General features: G+C 37.8%; 1 protein-coding gene across 3 annotated transcripts; it reads left to right on the forward strand.

Moving 5' to 3' along the window:
* Window positions 1-166: 166 nt before the first annotated feature.
* LOC147074335 (E3 SUMO-protein ligase PIAS3-like) lies at window positions 167-21,751 on the forward strand. 3 transcript variants are annotated; one of them, XR_015070213.1, is made up of 11 exons: window positions 191-364; window positions 952-1,096; window positions 1,846-2,172; window positions 3,695-3,796; window positions 8,109-8,349; window positions 10,941-11,175; window positions 13,230-13,393; window positions 14,815-14,944; window positions 17,206-17,348; window positions 18,047-18,946; window positions 19,872-21,751. XR_015070213.1 is itself a non-coding variant. In XM_085943620.1 (10 exons), exons 1-10 carry the CDS (start codon window positions 327-329, stop codon window positions 18,319-18,321), a joined length of 1,800 nt encoding a protein of 599 aa, XP_085799746.1. In that variant the 5' UTR covers window positions 167-326; the 3' UTR covers window positions 18,322-21,216. The 3 variants fall into 3 exon arrangements, 2 of the variants coding, with proteins under 2 accessions (XP_085799746.1, XP_085799747.1); XM_085943620.1 differs by having other exon boundaries at window positions 167-364; window positions 18,047-21,216; XM_085943621.1 differs by lacking the exon at window positions 19,872-21,751 and having other exon boundaries at window positions 14,818-14,944; window positions 18,047-19,058.
* Window positions 21,752-23,584: the final 1,833 nt, after the last annotated feature.

Below are 23,584 nucleotides of genomic sequence, written 5' to 3' on the forward strand. Positions count from 1 at the left end.
ACATTTTTTTAAACTGATAAATATAAATATTGGTTATTTTTATAATCCATAAGGACTGTTTTAATTTTTAAAATAAAATAATATGTTTATCATCTCGGTACTGAAATGGTTAACCAGAGACTAGCCGATAATTATTTTGTGTAGCCTTGCCGTGAAAACTTGCACTAATCAACCAAATAAGACAAACCTCACAACAACAACATTTTGACGGACATTATTATCAAAATTTACTGGTGATCGCGGCGACTCGCGCCCAGACTTTTAGACTTAGGCAGATTAAACAGATGGATCTCTTTCTAAACAAATAGGCCGCTTGAATTGACAAGATGAGTAGATATTACGATTACACCAATGGAATCTCATGGTGAGTTTTAATCTTTAATATTGCAGTATCTCTCGGCGGTGTGACTTACGGTACTTTGCCCATGGTAAAACACTTGTTTGAGGAATTATCTCTATTTACTTATTGGAGACAGTATTTTTGAAATGTACAACAATAAATAACGATCGTACTGGATCTATGAAATACGGCGGCACCCATAATGTATTTAAATGTAAGTCTATCATAATGTTTTGTCTGCACATACAGCTGGTAATGTCATCAAATTGTATTGTACTCATTTTTTATAATATCTTAATAGAATCGTTTTAGAGTATCCCTACAATTATAATTTAACATCAACGATATGAAAATCATTCGGTTTTTTATTTATGCCGTAAATACCTAAGAATACTTCAATATCTAGTCTCATAGGTAGGTACTTATTACATTTTGAAAATAGAACAACCCGAGTAAGGTTCGAAATTCAAAATTATAATATACCTATTACACGTGGTGCGCATGGGTGCATGGGTGTAGTTAATTTTTCAACCAAGTTTATCCAACTTTTGTTGTGATTAACCTAATTTTTTTCAATGTCATGGAATTGTACGGACTATATGGTGTTACAGGCAAAACCAGGCACTGCAGGGGGGCGGTGTGGGTGGCCAGAAAGAGACTTCCCGGGGGCCTCCCCAGCCTCCGCTCTACCAGCATGCTCCGCATCCCGGGTACACCTCTGCGGCCCAGGACTCACGGGTTGGCATGCCTGTCGCTGTAAGTCTACTTTGAATAATGGCGCCTGTACACGTGCATGAATTTACCGGTTTGGAGTTGTTGGCCATTAGATATAATTAACGTGTTATTTAAATGTGGTAATTAAAAGGTTAGTAGTGATTGTGTTAAACTATCATGACAATAACTGTTTACGCGTAAAAGTCCATGATCCATGCATGCAGTCTTGTAACATGCATGATAATGCATGTAGGTACTTATAGATTTGCAATTTATCGTTATGGTCACGACATTACGTACTGCCGCCAGTAAATCCATGCATGTGTAAACACGGACTATTAGGCTCTCATCTTTAGTATAAATTCTTTGGTTTAAATGCAATCATTATCAGGTGGAGCATTTGGACACACTAATTCGTAAGCTTTCATCCACATAGTAAAAAAAAAATGTGAAATATGTCAGAATGTATAATAATTATATACCTAGTAATTACAATTTTTTTTTTAATAAATGTCTACACCTTGAGTGAATGATGACGAATAATAATAGAGCAATGGAACTTTCGGAACCCGTAATTTTGTAGGGGTTCCTGCTTGAGGTTCTCAAGATTCAGAATAAATAAATTAATCTTATAATAGGGATTTCACGAAAACGTTACTTTGAGAGCTTTCAAGGGACTCAATAATTTTATGTGTAGTGTAATCGCTAAAGCTCACAATCTGGGTTCAAGTCCCATTCAGTACAATTTTTTCTTAAAGTGGGTTAAATTCATTGATTTTGTCTGATTGCAGCCACGGCCAAATGCTTTATACTCTCAGAGCATGTACCACCAGTACCCGCAGAGTAAAGCGCAGGTACAAGCACAGGCACAAGCACAAGCGCAAGCTCAAGCTTCCGTCGTGCCCAACTTCCCAGTTCTACCAGACGTGCGACTGAAGCGGCTCCCATACTATGACATCCTGGCCGAGATTGTGAAACCCACCTCGCTGATGCCGACCACCGCCCAGCGGGTGCAGGAGGTCGTGTACCCCTTCTACCTCACCCCCAATCAAGCCACTGAAATCGCCTGCGGAAGGGATCTCGTCGGGATAGGAAATAAAGTAGAAAACATAGTGCAGGTAAATAAATATCCTCATTTTCTAATATAATTCTCATAGTCTAATTCAATAGTTTTCAAACACAGCATAAACATGACTTTTTATGGCCCATGATTGGCTGACCATACTACGGTGACGTCCTGTGGGAGTACGCAGGTCATGCGTTGCATAAGGACGGCGAATCAGTGGCGGGTTGAGAGCAGTGGCGGTTTTCATTGAAGCGACCGCGTTGTCTGTTTAAGTATCGGCACCTTAGTTTTAAAAATAATAACTATTTTTGTATTGTAATACCCATTGCAATGGGTACTGGACGAAATCCCGAAAGCCAAAATCACGAAAGCCGATATTCCGAATGTCGAAATCCCACAAATATGTAATGTATAAAATGCATTCAATTACAATGAATTACAAATTTCATAGACAATTTAAAAATGGTTATCAGGTTTCTAACCTAACTATCTCTTCTAATTCTCCGCCTCATCACTGAGTTAAATAACATTACTCAGTAATACCCCGTTTACACATGCATGGATTTACTGCTGACAGTAAGTAATTCAGAAGCTTCCGAACTTTTTTTTTATGCATGCAATCTTGCAGCTGCAGGACAATACATGTTTACACATACATTTTCTTGTTTGATTTTCACGTGAGTCGAAAATGCATAGGTCTGCAGAAAATAGAAAAAAACCTTCACTGACTAGTGCGGTTCACGATGTAGCACAATACGCGTGAGGTGACCTCATTGTTATTTTGGCGATTTCGGCAGTTTTGTTGGCTGACTGTTCTTTTAAATTCCAAGAAAAACGACATTAAACACTTTATTTCCTGTACCTAGCGGCAGCTTGGTGTGACAGCACATAATGTGTTGATAATGTATTTGAGGCATAAGTCTGCTTAAGGGCGACACTTCATTACATGCTGCAAAGCGACGTGTATGCTGAATTATTTCAATACATAATACTTTTTATATGAATTTAATGATTGATGAAAATCTAGGTCATTTTATATGTCGCCAATCTGTTGCTACATATCGGATGTAGAAAGGAAAAAAGGCGTAACCATCAGTTTTTTCAAAATAGGTTTTATTGCATAATAATGTTGTACATGACTAAATACACGTTGTGCCCAAAGGATGTAAGCTGCAAATACTAATTTATTATCTGAATTTTGCTAGCAATTAAAAACAAAAAAAGAAGGAAGTGACATGGGAAAAACGACCTAATCATCATTTTCGTTAGTTTTTTTAATTAACTTAATAATTAATATCAGATTAGAAATATAAAAACCAAATTATTAATTATCATGAACTTCAAGGTTATGTCTATTTCGTTTTTTTAACTTTGACCGAAAACCATAACAAAAACGTTTTTGTCCCTCCTGTAAAATTTGATTTATATGGATTACGCCCTTTTGCCTTTCCACAGTCGATATGGATATGGATGGCAAACATAAAAAGATTCGCCCTAATCTCTTAATTGTCATCAATAGTTCATATTATGTGTACGTATAAGTTAAAAAATAAAAAATATTTATCTATCATCAGGTACAACTCCGCTTCTGCTTAGTGGAGACGACCTGCGAACAAGATGACTATTTCCCTCCGAGTTGCGCTGTCAAAGTCAACGGAAAAGTCTGCCAACTTCCTGTAAGTAATTAGCCGCCTGTGCATTCTTACATTACAGGCCGCACTTTGAGAACATATAAATAAGAGTGAGGCCACGCCGAGAAACTGTTTGTGCAAGTCGCGCGACTATCGTCTCTCGGGCGACTTGCAGCCAACCAGGGAGGCAGCCAATAATCCACTCACTTTCAATATATATACACAGCAATAATACGTTCTCTCCGCGCCGTGGCTGCCGGAGACTGGTCGCCTAGTGTGGCGGCGCTCAATACATAGCTATATGTTTTCATGCATCGCAACTGACGGCCCGACCAGAGATCAGGCAACCAGACCGAACGCAAGAACGAGATAATACTGGTCGTCCGACTAAACTGATTGCGCGACTACTGGGCAACCAGGTGTGGCATGGTCCATATAACTGCATACATTTGGTCTGGTCGCTGGCTGCGCTACCAGAGTTGCCCGGTGTGGCCTGGGTCTAAGGAACCAAGCCACATTTTAAAATGTTAATCTATGTTTATATTTACATCAACCATTATTACAACTATGTTTGACTAACGTATTAGACAACTCGCACATCTAAACTCGCCTCGTCTCCCACACAGCCATAAATCAAACCTAGGAACATCGCACCGCTGTTGCATATGAAGATCGCGAACATAGGCGTCTAGCGACAGTTGCGCGTAATCTCTCGAAACGTGGATATGAGCTTGGACGTCTAAACAGTCGTAGATGTCAATATCTAGAAGCCGAACACTAAGAGCTTACTCTTTCCGGCCTTATGATAGGTGGAAATTCCATATTTGGCACGCTGCATTAATTTTGTGTTCCGATTATCACTCATAACTTTGGGAAAAACAACCTTCATTACCTTGAAATTCCTTACATCGTAATAGGTGCAGTTGGCAATACTGTCATCCAATCTGTCATTCTGAAGCAAATTCAAGTGCAAAGGATTTTCACATACAATACATTGTAGAATTAAGTTAATGTAAGAATTAAAATAAATTACACAACTATTTAAACAAGTCAGCATTTATTTCCAGTTACAATGTAGGTACATAATATGTTATACGCTTTGAAATACTGTATCCGATTGCGTCATCTCAATTGTCACAGTGCGTGCAAAAATGTATTGTTTTTACCAGAGCGTTGGAGCGGAGCACGGTGCACTGGAGCAACGGGATTTTACCCGGAGCAGGAGCGGAGCCGGAACACCGAAAATTTGTAGTGCTCTACTGCTCCGGATGTTTTTTTTATTATTAAATTGTCATCCTAAAATCCAATGAAAACAGTATGTATATTTTAACACTTTGCACCACTGGAATTATTTGAAATATGGCAACACTGCCGAGTGTTAAATAACCTCACTTTTTTTTACAGAAGAGGCAAATAATGAGAGACGATTTGCTGTCGGAATTTTGTTTACAATTAATAATGAAAATGAAAATTATTTTAAAACTACTTATTTTTTATTTTTTTTAACATTTTTATACATATAATACTTATTAAAACTTTTTAATATGGGCGAAGCCGGAGCAAGTATTAGGTCCCGGAGCACAGCTGGAGCGGAGAAACTCAAAAAAGGGTCCTCTCCAACGCTCTGGTTTTTACGCCTGTGTGCGTTGCAACAGTAAAAAAAATTACAACGACAGCCGTCGTAATTCGAAGAATACCTGCATTGCTATTTTTTGTTTAACATGCAACACAGATGTTATGCTATGCAAATTTTTACTTAACAGCACCCACGTCTAATGTCACCCAAAACTTTCAGCATGTCAACAGTTTTACAAAAACACAGGAATGTGGGGTCGCTGAACTGTAGGTTAATACTGCTGGTCTGTATGTATGCCATTACATGTTGACCTGAAGGCTCAACCTGCAGCTCAAACCCACTTTCAATAGGCAACTTGTCTATGGCGTTATCTGTCTGACTTTCTCTTACGCGGCGTCTTACGTCGGCGAAGTCAATGCGAGTGCGACGAAAATATCAAGCAGTCAATGCCACCTGTTACAGGTATTATCTGCACGTAGGCCACTACAGTAGTGGCCTACGTGCAGATAATACCTGGCGAGCGGTGCGAAGCGGTACGGGGCTTCAGCGACTCGATCGGTTTGATATTTTTGATTTTTTTTTAACAATTTTATAATAAACATAGGAGGTAATTATTTACATATATCTAAATATTTCTAGGCGATACCATGGGTAATAAACAAATTGTATAAATGTGCGATGGTGACAGCTGGTGACTCAGCTACACGTAGGGCAACGATGCCGCTTCGCATAGTTTTGGATCGTATCGCTTCAAACCGCATCGCGATCGCATTCTCATCGACTTCGCCCACATAAGACGCCCAGTTAGGTATGCTTGCTGTTTATTACTGTAGTCTAAAAGACAGAAGAGAAATATATTTGGCTAATACTTTTTCTGACTCATACGGCGTGTAAATGCGAACTTGCTATTCCTCGCACTGTGGATCCGTGTGTCCCAGATAACTATCTTGGAAATCAAGAACATCAGTTGTTTGTTCTCCCAAGGTGCAGAACTAACCTGCTATTGGTAATGCCGGAGTATACTATTATATTGGTAGTGTATACGGCAGAGGTATGGGATGCCGGCATGACCTAGGAAGATGCAAGAAGAAGACTGGTGAGCAACATTGATTGTTAGAGGCGCTGTGTGATGTACATAATATGCTCCAACTACTAAAGGACGGACATGGTCAAAGAAGACGAAGAAGTATTATGTTGTTAAGGGGACGCTCTACAGCAATGATACTACCTTTAATCGGGCCAAATACATATTATTATATTTGTAAAGTATCGCGGGCAGCATCACTACTGGTGTAACGAAAAAATCATGAAACCCCCCCTGTTTTACAAAACATTTTTGAGATTTTAAAAATTATGCGTGTTTTTTAAATTAATCGTGTGCAATAGCAACACTCTTATACCAGATCTGATGTGGACCATAATGACAATCCTCTTCGGGTGTCACTATCTGTGCGTCAAAGTCGAAACGAATCTCAAGATATACGAAATTCATGATAATAAATGTGTTTCGAGCCGCACATAAAAGCTTAAAGGGCCGCAGGTTGAGTATCGCTGCTCTACAGAAATGCCCTTGAGAATTGAAAATATGATATTTTTATATGTGGTCCGAAATAGTTGGTCTACTAGTAATATTAAAAATTCGCCGCCGATGCGTGCCTCAAAAGTAATGGTCACTAAATTAAATTTAAAACAAACAAACTCACTCTAACTAAGCGAGTATGGGGTGACCAAAAAATAGTATCTTCTAATATACTTAAATGTTACTAAATTCAATATGTTAATCAGCCGTTTGGTGGGAAGTATTGCAACCAATATGGTGGATATTGTGACGTTTTTAAACTTAAAGTTTAGTTTAGTAGTTTAGAAACTTAGAAATTGATTAATAACTTTTTAACATGAAATTGTACGAGAACTAAACATACGAAGGATGTTGAAACACATATTATCTACATACATTTTTATTTCATGTGCTATCCAAAAAACATTATTAATGAATAGTATTTATTTTTAATGTGTAAGACCTACATAATTATTAAAAAAATAGGTAATTATTGTTTAATTCTAATGCATATTTTTTAAAAACGTAGAATATATCTAGTAATGTACCCGATTGGTTTAAGTTCAATCCAACACTTTTACAAACTAGTAACGCAACTTTACTTTTATAATATGTACTAGTGAAACAATAGGTAGGTACCATTATTGTATTTTGTTGGTTGAGTAAACCCAATGCACGAAATAATTTATAACGCCTGAAAATAAATATTATCGTGGAGGCACCCCATATACTTTTATTATTTTTCACATTGTTTTACATTCGGCCGGCCGGCGAACAGCGGTGACGGAACCTAATAAATCATTGCAATGAATTGCTCTACCTACTATAATTATTATTATGTTTTTAAAGTAAAATCTTCGATGACCAGGGATTTTGTTGTAAATTTGATTTAAAATGACGTGGTACTCGCTCTGTGGACTCTCTTCGACTGAAATATGAATCACACTGGTTCCTGTCATACCCACTCTTAACGCCCATCTCTAAACCTATGGGTGTGAAGTCGATCCCAGGACAGGGCTAACGAGCATTCCTCATAAAAAAGCTCTAAAGACCTCCACTCTATCGAAGTCCGTATGCTCCTCTTCAATGTGAAAATGGTTATTTACAATAACATTTTATCTATTTATTTAACTGCAATAATCGTGTATTTACTTAAATATGTAGGTTAACTAAAATCTGATTTCTAAATATTCCTGTAACTGAGTCGTTAATTGAAATTGCAGAGCCCGATTCCCACAAACAAGCCCGGAGTGGAACCCAAACGCCCCCCGCGTCCCGTCAACATCACAGGGCTCGTGAAGCTCAGTCCCACGGTACCCAACGCCATCGCCGTTAGCTGGGCAAACGACTTCACGAGGAACTACGCTCTCAGCGTGAACCTGGTGCGGAAGCTCACCCCCACGCAGCTGCTCACCAGACTGAAGAACAAGGGCACCAAGAATGCAGATTATACGCGCTCACTCAGTGAGTAATATTTCAATCAACTTTCAATCATACATTGTTGACATTCACATAACACACAGGAACTTGACACAACTTTGTAGACATATATACACAATGCATAGGTAAACTGGTTAAAATTATTAATTGTTCGATTTCTGCAGGTCTATTCTTAACAGTTATCACTTTAGCACGTTTCCGATGTTAACATTGGTTTAAATTAGCAGGGTAGCTATTCTTGCCAACCTTAGCACTTAGCCGCGGCTATGTTCTATCACAATAATTTTGTATTGACATATCAACATAACCTACAATTTTATTAGTCATGTCATATGGTTTTGCTTCCCGAATGCGCGAAGTTTTTTCAATAAACATTAAACCTCAACCTCAACTCTAACCTACAATTTTGCTAGTCATGTCAGGCGGTCACGGAGATGTTGACGTAATTATTTTTCGAAACATCTTGCATCTCAATTCTCAGTATGTAAAATTGACGTGCTTTGTCTCATTCTCGCGGTAGCACGGCAGAGAGACTCGCTGTTAAAAGATATCACCTTTTGACAGTACAGGCGGTTAACTTTTATACATAATTAACAACTGGAATAAGTAATGTGATAAATGTTACATATTTTATCACTTTAGCTATTTTTCGATGTTAACCCATTGCAGACAGAATTAATTTTTCAGGATCACTTAAAAAGGCATACTGATTACTAAAATTGATATAACTCATGTATTATTCATTCAATTAAATAAATCTTTTAAATAGTTATAGGTTTTGAATTTTTCTATGAAGTATTTACATTTTAAGTAAACTTTGTGTATAAGTGGAATAAAAAAAACATGTCAAATATAATTTTTTGGGTTTTTTTAGCCTTTTTTTATACAAAATGACATAGATAAAAACTCCATGATAGAAGTAAATAATAAAAGGAAGATATACTAAAACTGGAGCTAAATATAATACTCTTCAAGATATTTAGAAGATGGAGGGCCATTTTATGTTTATTACTGTCTCCAACACCTCATACCTAGCGAACTGATCATTATTTTGACAAATTTAAATAAAAATAGATTTTATAAATCAAATATTTCTTAAAAAATATATTGGACTGTATATAACTAACATCATAAATTATTAAGTAATTTCAACTGTTAGAAAAATTAAAATATAATTATTTTTTTTTTATTTTCATCATGTCCTGCATCCTGTAACACCGGCGCCGATAGGGCGCGATGGGTTAAGTGATATGTTAGAATAGAGCCGCTGGACTCTTTATCTCCGCCTCACTATATAATATTATTGCAGTGTGGTTGAAATTGGTAGCTGTAGCAAAAATTATATTCTGTATATAGGTGTTAAAATTTCAGTAATTTATATACATATGCGATTTTTGTGATTCTTCACCCAAATATTAACAGTTTGTTGTATTTGGCTACCTATCTCTGTATGTACTAGTGGCGAGGGGTGGAGGTAGGCCAATGACATATTAAATGGACGACTCACTTCATACCCGGCGAGCACGAGAAATTGTGCATGAAAGTCATTCACAGATGTATACGTAGATGTCACGTGACCATTGATGTATCCGTTTCCATTATGCGATACAAGCTTCGAGAATTTATAGTAATATAACCTTTATTGTAATGGCGTATTAGTGTCATGACTCATTGCGTTAGAAACAGATTCTCGGTTACTTACGACTTCTCGGAGATTAGACGCAAGTGAGCTCAGCGAATCACAGGCGACTGACTGTCCAATGGTTCCTGTCATTCAATTGCATTGAATAAACATTCATCAATATCTTAAAATGGCATTTTATAAATAATAAATAATACTAATACATGCAAAGTGATATCCCATCTTTCTTGGAGTGTTTAGTAGATTTTTTAACTAGGCACATTGGCATTTTGTAACACAATAATAACGGTGGAGTCGAAACCTGACAGTCAGAAATTTTGTATGGGCAGACCCAGCGGTGTCGCCAGACCGCTTGCAAGCAGAATGTTCATTTGAGCGTAGGATACCGATATTAAAATATGAATTTCGCCATCCGGCAGACCCGACACAAAGTGAGTGTCATTTTATTTTCTAGATGCTTCGTCCATATTAATGTCATTGAGGTAGGCTGTTAAAATTCGACAGAAATAGTGCACATTAAACTTTTCTCAGTCATATTGACTTATTTGTTTTCATTGTATTAAGAATACAATTATTTGCAGATAGTGCTGGTTAGTTTTTTAAATTCAATAAAACTTGGCTAATAGTTAAGGTAAGCTTTGGGTGATCCGACAAAAATAGTGCACACTTTTTCATTCATACTTATCTGTTTTCGTTGAATTAAGAATATCTACACATTGGAGTCTTAGTTCAATGAAAACAAAATACACTTGACTGACAAAGTTTAGTGTGCACTATTTATGTCGGATCTTTACAGCCTACGTCACCCTTCACCACTGGTATGTACAATGCCTTTCATATATAGCTATAAGTTACATTTGTGTTACAATGTGAATGTCATTGAATTACATAATTCAAATAATCTGAATGCTTTGTTTCCAACATTTTTGTATAAAAAATTACTGTTAGTGAATTGTGATTTGATCGTTTCCAGTTAAAGAGAAACTACGCGACGATGTGGACTGCGAGATAGCGGCCACGTCCCTGCGAGTGTCTCTGACATGTCCACTGGGGCGTATGCGCATGAAGTGTCCCTGCCGCCCCACCACCTGCGAGCACTTCCAATGCTTCGATGCCTCCCTCTTCCTGCAGATGAACGAGAAGAAGCCCACCTGGCTCTGCCCCGTCTGCTACAAGCCCGCTCTCTATGACAGCCTCGTCGTGGACGGGTAACTACCTCCATGTTCGATTCATTAGAAATTTAATTTTTAAAGAGCATCTGTATTACAACACTACATATATGACGATTCCGTGACATTTTTAGCTTGGTTGAATTGGTAACTATATAAAACTTTTGAAAAATAATTCATAGAAAAAATCAAAAACAATGTTGCTCCGAGTGAGATTCGAGCTATGCATCTTTTTCTGAATAGAATCTTAACATTCTGAAGTCTTGTGTATATATTCAGTTTTTTATTTAGTTATTTTTTATTCATTGAATAAAAAATATTCTTCTTTCACCCTGCCACACCTCAGCATTGGAGCAAAGTTCAAGCAGTGGCGCACCCAGGGGGGGGCAAGGGGCCCTGGCACCCCCCAAACATGAAAATTATCGGAATGATTTTAAACATTGAAATTGAAAGCCAATAAACTATACCTTTGGGCTTAGACAAATAAAAACACGGCAAAATAATGATTTGTAATAATTCTCCAGCACCCTTTTTAGAAAAATCTCTTAGATTTTAATTTCGAAACACTAATGTCAGGTTGTTTTAGAAACCCAATCCTTAATGGAACTGTCAAAAAATTCTGGGTGTCCACCCGAATTCCGGAGTGGTGTAGGTCATGGCTGGGGAGGGCTGACAGGGCTCTAGCCTGGGGGCCCGGCGTGTCGGTTTGACCTGATAAGTGAGATAAACACACATCATAAATTAGCTTTATAGTAAAAAAAGTCGCCTGCGGCGCTATTATACTTCATGGCCATGAACATTTTCAATTACTTATATAATTGTGCAATATATTTTTTGATTATTATGTGTCGATACTCGACAGCTCCATTATTAAAGTAGATGTATTAAAAATCGCCAATAATTCACTGTATAAGTACCCTTAATTCGAACTAAAACACAATTTGAAAAACCTTTAATGTAGTGTTTCACACTACCTTTAATCTTAGCGGTAGGTAGGGGGCCCGCCAAATATCCTAGCCTGAGGGCCCGTTTCAGGATGTGGGGACCATGGTGTAGGTAGGTACACCGAGTGCAATAGACAAAAGACCGATAAACGAGAAATTAGGCTGTGAAGAAGAAAAAGAGCCTATGAGACTAATTTACATTCTCCTCCTTGGCCCCCCCCCCCAATATTAAATCCTGGGTGTGCCGCTGAGTTCAAGCACAAGTTCGCGCCACTTCCGTCAGTCTATCACCAACTCTTGCACCTTCCGCAATGTCAGACCTGCAGCGTTTAACTTTGCAGAGTGAGGGAGGGCCAGCCACAGCGAAGCCAACCCTTACCCTTAAGATCGTTCTACAGGGCTATAAAGTATCGCACTCTCTGGCGGCATCCGGAACACGTGTCCTAGCCATGTGAAAAAATATTATTTTAATTAATTCGCCGTCATAGATCACGCATGCCCAATTCGTGGGATGGATTTTGGTCGTTCGCACCATAGGTCCATAAGAATTTGAGACATAAAAATGTATAAACCGAGTATGTTTCATTGTAATACAATACGACCTATGTTTCCTGTAAGGTGTGCTCGTGTGCGCATCTCCTACTCGATTATGTGCCGAATTGCAGGATGCCGATCACACCCTCTCCCCCATGTGTAGGTTGATAGGGAAGAGCATAATATGTTTGTCTGTTTAAACAACTTCTTGCTTAAGCTTGTAACAGCAATACAAAAATTTTTAATCGCTGACCTCGTTAATGCAACCTTAGAAGAAGAAGGTTTCTTCAGTCTTGGACTTTTTCGGAGCTGCTCATTATGCTGATGGTGTCAACCCTGATACTAAATGCTCCGGTATTCAAAATCAGTGCTTGACAACTTGAGAAGCCAAGAGACCCACCCTAGATTGAGGAGCCAAAGATTATAATTAGATTAAATTTCAACATCCCTAAACATTGACCTCACATTATTACCCTACTACATATTATTTACACATACGAAACTAATCGAATTAATAAATACATAATTATCGAGTGGAACTGTTTTGTTATTTTGCCTCCATGCTACTGATGACATTTTTTGTGTTCAATAAAAGAATGCCCTGTCGGCTTACAGTTACTTCCAAGACGTGCTGAGTTCGCCACAACTGGACGAAGATTGCTGTGAAGTTCAGTTGTACAAGGACGGCTCGTGGACCGCTCAGAAGGCCAAGAAGGAAGAAGAGATGGTCGCCACGCCCGTTAAAGAGGTCATGAAATCAGAACCTGTCGAAGATCTGGGTAAGTTACTCGGTTCACATCCAAACTGTTGCTAACAAGACATGGCAGAAAAAAGCATGCATTGTATTCTTTCTTTCACTCACCACCACGTAGTTGTATGTATTTACTTTTTCTATTTATTAGTATTTTAGGAGTGACAAGTGTAGAGATGGAAGTCTGATAGGAAGTTGCTCAGATGAGTGGAGGAGCAAGAGTTTATTGCTGCTTAAAGCTATACCTCAGTTGAGTCATGGTCTAAAAAGATCGTGGCTAGACGATGCGCGGGTCGCTGGTGCAAATGACGCATGCCAAACGAAATATAATTTGTCATATAAATCCAAAATGCGTCCATATAATGTTCTGTTTATTGTTCTATTAGTAACAATTACAATATATTCATACACATGTTATCTTTTTAAAGTAAATGGGTAACGTTTTTAGTCATCTTTACACGATTTAAGAATTAATACCCCCGTCGCCATCACGAAACAAATTGACGTGTTCCCAGCTCGACGTTCTCTCTCCGAATGACAGCGAGTCCAAAATTTCGTCGTGCCTATAGTTGAAAATTATTTGCCGTTTCACTGATGTATCGCCTTAACGGTATACCGTTGGTACAATAGTAAATGATACATCAGTTATATTAGAGGTCCGAGGTTCAGGGGAAGAAATGCTGTGCTGAGTGATACATAGCCTGCGATCCGACTGAGATTAAGATTATGGAACTAACTGAGGTTACCCATCAACTATGACTCACTATTTATATACATGAATATTCGGTAAATTACGAATATTACGATAGTCTCTGTGAGAGTATCTGAAAGTACATGTTTGTATAGCGTATATAGATTGAAAAACTGCATAGTGTTACTATTTTGAAATGACAATGAAATGCATGTTTGATTAGTCAGGTGTATTTTGTTTCGTAAATTGTAAATAAATAATTAATATCACTAATGCTAAATCAGCTGTCTTTTGAAATTTAATTGACAAACATAAATGACTTGTTTCACCATAAGTATTGTTTTGCGATTTTGAACAATATAATGTTGCGATATAAATTATAGTTCAGAAGTAATGGTTTTCTGCCAAGTCATGCTGGATGGTATTGTAGGGTCATGTAGATTACCGACACCTTGTCCGACGCTCTGCCTTCTTGGACGAGGCGAGCACCTTGTTCGTAGACGTCCTCACTGTAAGAAGGTTTCAGAACTAAGAGATCGATTCTTCGATCCACTCCCGGGATTCAACTGAATCTATCCAATATGGCGGTGCGCCCACTGCTTGGCTGACGCAATGCAATTTTGCCACTACACTAACGTGTCAATCTAGGCAACACAACAAACGTCAGTGTTGCTATTCAATAATAATAATAAAAACTCTTACATCATTTTACGAAAAAATCTTTCCATTCCCGTATGAAAAGTTTTTGTTTGTTGCAGAAGTTATTCCGCTCAGCGATGGTAGTAACTCAAGCACCGGTCCGCCCAAGCGCTCGGCCTCTTCTACACTCTCCCATAACGACAGCTCCAACTCAACCGCAGCTCCCGCTTCCACAGACGCTGCCACCAAGTGAGAAACCCATCATTTATATATACATCATTATCCAAGGAATAGTTTCACACAAATAACATTCATATACTCGTGATTTGATGTACAGTTATTTTTAATACGTATACGTATTGACGCCCACAATGTCAGAGCGGTTCAGTCGTCGGCTCAATGTGTCTTTGGAGTCGGGAGTATGGACCTAATAGGTTGAGCTAGTGGCTAACATCTATATCTCGTAAAAACAAAAATCTGTCAACATAAACCTCCACTCTGTGGGGGCCCATATGATTTTATTAGGATCGGACATGGTAAAGATATTGAATAACTGGGGAGATAAAACACATCCCTGACGGACTCCCGTCTCGGTTCGGAAACTATCAGAAAATGCTCTATCTATTCTTACCTTTATGTGGTTGCTGCCAAAAGTTGGTAAGTCAATAATTTAGGTATTTAGAGTTAACAACGGATTATAATATGTCCATATTATTATAAATATCAGTGGCAAAGGGTGGAGGTAAGCTGCTAAGATCCGCCATAAATAGTGCACAATAAACTTTGTCAGTCAAGCATAATTGTTTTCATTGAAATAAGAATACAATTTACAGTTAGTTTTTAAAATTCAATTATACCCTGCAAAACCAAAACATTAATAAATAATAGCCAAAAAATACACGTCTATCTATAAAATATCTAAAATTATGCAATTAGATCATACATAACTTTGAATATTTTTTATCTATTATAGTTTGGTTTAGGCAGAGTATTAATGAATTTAAAAAAAATGAACCAACAATATGTGTAATACGTATTCTTAATCCAACGAAAACAAATAAGTATGAATGAATAAGTGTGCACAATTTTGTCGTATCGTCCAAAGTATACCAAAACTATTATGGATTGGTTAGGCAGGGTTTAACGACAACACCATCTGTAAATTGTAGTCTTAGTTCAATAAAAACAAATACGGATGACTAATAAAGTTTAATGTGCACTATTTATGGCGCATCTTAATGGCCTACGACCACCCTTCGCTGCTGATAAATATGTATTTAAGGTCATCCGATATATTATAACACATGCACATAAAGCACAAAGAAATGAGCACTATGCCTAATTTTCGAGGGCATTTCAAACTTCAAATTACAATTACTCCATAATATGATTTCGAGACTTACCAACATTTGGCAGTGACCCCACAATATGATCTTATTAGGTTCTAGGAGGTTGCGGCATTATTTATTGTAACAGATGGAGTTATACTCAACTAAGTGTGTATACCTATATCGTTAAAACATCCGACTAGCTCAAAAATAAAACAACTGCGGTAAAACAAACGAATCCCAATCCCTGTAAGAAATAATACCTACTTATTTGAGGGTCGTGGATACCATGATGTATGTTCAAAATAGGTCCTCAGGCTTCCAGTACTTCATTTCAGAATGCTCAATTAATTATAGTGTAAATTAGAAAGGGGCGCCACTTCGCCTAGATTCCTCCAACTGCGTGTTCCAAACACGGGGGACATATCAGGGCAAAGAATTAAATAATAAAATTGTTTAGGTACGTTCCGAGATCGGACACTAAAAATTTATTAAAACAAGAAGCAAAAGCAACAAGAAATACAAATTGAAATCGAACAAATGCCATGCCATGCCTAACACAACAAGTTTCTGTGGGGAGTTATTAAAGGTTAAAAACGGGAATCTAATCCTCTAAACAAGTGATACAATAAATACCGGGTAAAGCGACGGCCATTTGTCGCCGGTCGTCCGAAGACCGTCCAGCACGTACAAAACTTGACTTCACTCGTCCAGATCCAGATAAAGACTGACGTTCGCTGTATCGCGCACGTAACTCGCGTGCCACGCGCAGGAAATACCAACTTAAAGAATTATTCCGCTGCAGACTGCCACGTCAACGATGTAAAATATCTCCGGCAAAAAATTGGCAGTGTGTTCATAACGTTATATTCCAATGATCGGGAATAAATTACGTTACATTATTTAATACATAATTTATCATAAAGCGGCCATGAGGAATGTATCGGTGAAGCTCTCAGGTCGATGGTGTTATTAATGAAAAAAATTTGGAAGAAAGCTGTGTGGGGTCCGCATGTTTGGAGCAGTGAACCGGCCACAAATTTTAATAGAATGTATTATGTATCAGCAGTTGTGTACCAAAGTCTCTGGGTACATTGCAGCCCCTTCCTAGAATGCTAATAGAACTGTATCTGAATAACTTGTGCATGTTGTCTCTTTTCCAATTGGGATTTTGTATTGCAGCAACGGTAACGGTGCGGCTCCGCGGGGAGTGGTGGACTTGACCAGCGACAGCGAAGATGATCTACCCCTCAAGAAGAAAGCCACCAACTCCGACAGCGCCCCCACTAATCACACTGAGACCACGCCGCATATCAAATATAACGGTAATCTTTCGATGTAACAGTATGATTATACGTGTCCGGAAATTTGTACGCATGCAATTCGCCGTATCTCGGAAATGTCTCTCGTAACGGAAATATATGGTCGTATATTAAAAACCGTCCAACCTCTTTGGGTCATATAGTACTGAGATAAAATTCATGTCTAAATAAAACGTGGCTCTTGTCGGTTTACACTTTACAAGAAGCTAGAAACAAACAAATTTTGAAAATACCCGATATTCTGGATTATTTGTTAGGTTAGGTTAGGTTTTCATTGTTGAAGGAATGTTTTGTCTGCAATGCTCTACGAACAACACGTAATTTTTTCATCTCGGTGCTGTAGATATGACTATATAATATATGCCTACGGTCATCGCTTTTCGATAAGAAAGCTTACGGCGAACTTTGCTACGGTGAAATGTAATACATACGATTTACATGTAATCATGATTATAATATATTATAGATGAAGGCCTCCCCTATCCCTTTCCACTCTTGTCAGTCCCTAGTTCTTTCCTACCATGTACATCCAGCGAACTTGGTGAATTTATCGATCAGATGGGTCCAGCGGTTCTCCACTCTCTAAGCGACTTGTCTGGCCCATCCCCATGGCACCAGCCTGGTGACCATATCATTTATTAAATCTTACTCTCAAATATAATGCCAACACCCCTTATTGTTTGTTTTATTATTCATTACAGACGTGAGCGGTTCGGTGGCGTCATCAGGTACAGGCGTGTCGAGCTCCGGCTATCAGAGTCCCGCCCCTTCTGCGCACACCCCCACCCTCCGGACTCCCCCCGCCCATACCTCAGCCGCGATCATCTCCCTCGACTCTCCTTCGCCACCTCCGGCCCCCGCATCTCCGACTCCGACGCCCGCACCTGCTCACCAGGCCTCCCTGTCGCTGCCCCGAGCGGCGGCCGCCTGGCAGAATCAGACCCCGCCCGCCGCTCACCCACCCCCCCGCTACTGACATCCGAGCACACCCGACGGGGACAACGCCTCCGCGCCCTCTTCGTCCACGCAGAATTCCCCGCAGGACGCGGCTGATGATAAAGTGCAACCGCAGAAAACAGACTCTGAAAGTGCGACGCCCGTGCCGTGAAGGATAAATTTTTGTGGATGCTTGTTTGTTGATATCTCAGTGGATTCTATGTCAGTCAAATTTAATCAGATCAGTAATGACCTAAAGGGTATATGTTTATTTATACCAATATCACTCAAAAGTTTAATGAACGTCTGGTTGAGATTAACAACAGCATTTTTTTATTTGAATTTAGTTTAGTTTTTAAACTGTCAGTTGACAGCTAACGAGTAACAGAGACAAATTCCTTTTTTAATCGATCTTATTCACTTTGTTATGATGGCGACACCTGGAATATTGTTATGTAACGTAACCTAACATACCCCATGGTTCATAAAAAATAAGGAGAATTTTATTTAATGTCCAACGTTCATTTGAATATATAAAGATATTTCACCACACCAGTTCTATCATATTAGAAGTTGTACTAGTTATAAGTAAATTGAGATTCAAGATTGACCCATCCAAATGTATGCAAGGCATGTGTATTATATCTACGTAACCGCACACGCACGTGACTATTATGGCCCGAAGACATTACCATCACGCAGTGGCGAAGGGAGGAGGTAGGCTGTTAAGAGCCACCATAAATAGAACGTTTTCAGTCATACATAATTATTGTTTTCATTGAAATAAGACTACAATTTACAGATGGTGTTGGTTAGTTTTTAAAATTTGAATTAAACCCTGCGACACCAAGCCACAATAGATAATAGTCAAACAATACTCACAATACTGCAATTCAATCATACATAACTTTAGATATTTTAGTTTAGGCAGGACTTTACGATATTTGTAATAAAATTTAAATTAAATTGAATTAAACCAACGATATTTGTAATATGTATTCTTAAGGCCGTGCATTAGTTGAGGCACGGTCTAAAAAGATCATTGCTAGGCGATGCGCGGATTGCGGGTCGCGGGTGCAAATGACGCCTGTCAAACGAAATATTATTTGTCATATAAATCCAACATACGTCCATTTTATGTTCTGTTTATTGTTCTATTAGTAACAATAATAATATATTCATTGACATGTTTTCTTTTTAAAGTAAATGGGTAACGTTTTTAGTCATCTTTACACGATTTTAGAATTAATTGGCCCGTCGCCATCACGCAGCAAAGTGACGTGTTCCTGGCTCGACATTCTCTCACTGAATGGCGAGCGAGTCCAAAATTTCGTCGCGCCTACAGTTAAAAATTATTTGGCGTTTCACTGATGCGTCACCTTAATCCAACGAAAACAAATAAGTATGAATTAAAAAGTGTGCACAATTTTGTCGTATCGCCAAAACTGTTATGGTTTGGTTAGGTAGGGTTTAATTGATTTTTAAAACTAACCAACACCATCTGTAAATTATTGTAGTCTTACTTCAATAAAAACAAATAGGTATGACTAACAAAGTTTAATGTGTAATATTTATGGCGGATCTTAACAGCCTATCTCCAGCCTTCGCTACTGCCATCACGTCACGTTCTGTCACACTATTTTGTGAATCACTATTTTGCATTTCGATAGTCGATATGTTAGAGTAGAAATCTAAGTAGCAAAGACATAGATCAAAATATACCGCTGTTTACTGTAAGAAAATGAAGATCACATATTATCTTACGTGATAATTGATAATAATTCCCTTACAATATGACAGAAATGGGGTGTTATTTGACAATAGTTAGTTTAGTAATATTCTTTCCACCGTCCAGGTATGTATGTAATTATAAATATAACTGATTGTGTTCATTTTGGATATAATGAAAACTGAGTCTTTTTCCCAACATGCTCAATTATGTTTTCTCTTCTTCTTGGTCGTACACTCATGGCTGAGGATCGTGACCACTTTTTAATTTTGCCATCCTTGGAGCAACCAAGACTTTCCATCCTTCTCGATCTTCCGCTTCTCTCAGGGCAGAGTGAATGGTGCCCCCAGTCAGCTATTCCAGCGCGCAGACACTCTTCTTCAGCTTCCTGGAGGCCACCCAAAACCACCAGTCTCTCCAGGTTGTCCGGTCAATATGTCCAAAAAACTGCAGATTGCCTCTCTGACATATTGTCGAGAGCCGTTCCTTTATCTGAATTCTCCGGATAATCGGCTGGTTCGTCCTGTGTTCTGTCCAAGAAATATAATGCATTTGGCGCCGACACCACGTATCAAAGGCATCAATTGTCTTCAGGGTCCATGAGTCGACTCCACATAAAAATATAGAGAACACTAATGTTTGCACAAACATCATTTTTGTGGCAATCGTAATTCCCCGATCCTTCCATATAGTGGTAAGACGTGTCATCGCATTTTTTGCAATCTGTATGGGCCTTCTTAATTCCGCTTCACATCCGCCTTTTCTACTAATGGTCGATCCCAGATGAGAATTATGTTTTAAAATTCAATAAAAGAAGTTTTACACTCTAGCTTCTTGGTATGTATTAGAATGATAGGGTGAAGACTGTTTAGTTTTAGTATTTGCTGAGACTGATTTACTGTTGATATTGAATCCACTGAGTGTATATATTAATAACGGACAAGCGTATTGAATTTACAAGAATAACTCTTGCTTGGCGGCATATCTAGTGAACCGCGGTGATGGATGATAGTGAAAAGTGATTGTGGATGATATTATTGCAGAAGGATGACCTTCCTTAAAATTTATCCGAGACAATTTATTGTATTAAAAATTCATCTTGAGTGAAGTAATATGTAATCACACAGATTGAATATTGATACACTGAGTTCAAAAGAAAAACTTAACAGTGTCGTTGTGTAAGCTTAATTACAAAACATTGTTTTTATTCCTTTTTGTTTGATTAACCTTTTGACTGGCCACTATACTGATTCTCCATGAAATTATCTCAAAAAGTAAATCGACAACACCCTTTTTTTCTATCTGGAAAACTGACCGCAATGAATAGATTGGTGAAGATTTCATAGAGTTCGCTGTAACCTGTCAATGTGTGTCATGCGGTGACGGAATATCGCATGCATGATGGCTCATTTATTCGTTGCGTGGCAACCATGTAAATTAAAATTATGATTGACTACAAATACCTTGATTAACACAATTGTCACATTAAGTCATTAAGTTAGACATTACAGACATTAAGTCTTTTAATCCGTGAAGGAATTTTTTTTGTGCGTGTGCTGAATATTAGTGAACCTTCCACAATACTTTCTGGAATATACCTACAGTACGTCCTCGACTTAAGTGAATTCGTACTTACGTGATTTTTTAAAATATGCTTATTTTGCTGCAGTTTGTTTCTCTGCGCTTGTGTTTATGTATTATGGATCATGTGAAATACTTAGTAGTAATGCAATCTACGATGAGAAAAGAGGAATATTAATAGAAAAAATGGAAATATTGCTTATATGGATGGAAGATATGCAGCAACAACAAATTCCAATAAGCGTTATACTCATACAGGATAAAGCCTTGAGTCGTCTTGACAAAGTGTAAAAATGATGATAGTGTTGATACTCGTATTATACATTTACTGCAGGCCACGGACGGTTTCAAAAATTTAAAACCCTTAATAAACTACACAACATCAAAGTAACAGGTGAGGCTGCCGCGTTATGCGGATACAAAGGAAGCTTTGAATTTTATCACGAGTCTAGCAGAAATTATAAAAATGAGGATTACCTGCCACAACAAATTTTTAATGTGGACAAAACTGTGATTATTGGCAATAATGCCAGATCTGACATACGAGTATAATATATCCCAAATAGAAAAATCTATGCCAGGTTTCAATGTGTCTAAAGATAGGCTAATCCTTTTATTTGGTGGTAGTGCTGCTGGGGATTCCAAAATCACACCGCTTCATTAATTAATAATGTTTTCTTAAATGTATGTATGTATGTCCATTTTATTTTCACTTATCCTTTGAAACTAACACATATTATTTTAAAAATTGCATGATTTTAAGTTTTATTCGACTTACACGAAGATCTTCGGAACGAATTAATCACGTAAGTCGAGGACTTAATGTATTGTAATTCATATATAAAAGTCTCACATTTTATTGTTTCATGTCACTCTTGGAAGTGTGTCTCGCGATAGAAAAATATCTCACCGTGTATTCAGGATACAGTGATAATATGGCAGTCAAATGGTTAATAAAATGCTATGTAAAATATATTGTACGCGAATTTCATAATATAATTTTTTAGATTTACATATTACGAACCCACAAATATTTATGTAATTACCAATGAATGAAGAATGAAGGGAACCTCTACTTAAGAGTGACTGATGTACACGCCCAGTGTGACTAATGACAACTTCTCCGTGTGATTCTTCGAAAACGTCACACATAACACGTCATACTTATATCATTTTCATGTATGTTAGTATTATTATGTGTGAAATAAATAAGGAAAGGCCGTGATGCATAGAATGTCGAATTATGTTAAATCAATGTAACCTCAAAATCACTTCGTCAGCTGAATGCAGAACAATCCTAAGTTACATTTGAAATTTTTCAAGAGAGAGTTTTTTGAAACCACTTACTGAAATTATTTATTATCTTTATGAATAAATGTACGCATCATATTTTAGTAGGATTATTGATGAGAAAATCGGTGCATACACTTGTCTATATAAATAATAAATAACTGAAGTAGGCTGTTTCAAAAAAATCTTCTGCAAAATATTTCAAATGTGAGTTAGAATAGTTCTGCATTCAGCTGATGAATGTGAAAATCTTAAATTAGTGATGTTAACGTTGAGTTCCTCAATTATAATTATTGTCACATTTTCATAAATATGTTCTAACATAGCGCGGTTTCATCTATATTAAAAAAAATTCATGTATATAATTTTCTTCTTCAAGCATCGCTTTCAAATTATCCTTAAAGATTTCCGCATCTTTCGAATTTGAACATGCTGCCTCTACACAAACTTCACATCATGAAAGTTTTCACGTTTTTTAAATCATTTGATGCCGGATAGTGCATTGAAATATTGGTCATTGTTTTCGGCCTTCTTTAAATTTTCGATAATATTGCGCGACTTATAGCGCCTGTACACGTGCATGGTTTTACTGGCACAAATAGTGTGTAAATTCAACTATCACGATAATCACCAATTTCATTCTTCAAGCGTAAGCGAGACGCGTCGTTGTCATTGTATGGTGCTATTTGACAGGTTGTCAAAA

Source organism: Rhyacophila brunnea, unplaced genomic scaffold (genome assembly GCF_057557595.1).
Source record: "Rhyacophila brunnea isolate RB1 unplaced genomic scaffold, BYU_Rbru_1.0 scaffold_16, whole genome shotgun sequence".
Classification (NCBI taxonomy): Eukaryota; Metazoa; Arthropoda; class Insecta; order Trichoptera; family Rhyacophilidae; genus Rhyacophila; species Rhyacophila brunnea.

Coding starts and splice junctions, on each gene's coding strand:
- LOC147074335 (XM_085943620.1), top strand. CDS start 327: ATGAGTAGATATTACGATTACACCAATGGAATCTCATG. Junction 365..951: donor TACACCAATGGAATCTCATG/GTGAGTTTTAAT, acceptor ATGGTGTTACAG/GCAAAACCAGGCACTGCAGG. Junction 3,797..8,108: donor GAAAAGTCTGCCAACTTCCT/GTAAGTAATTAG, acceptor TTGAAATTGCAG/AGCCCGATTCCCACAAACAA.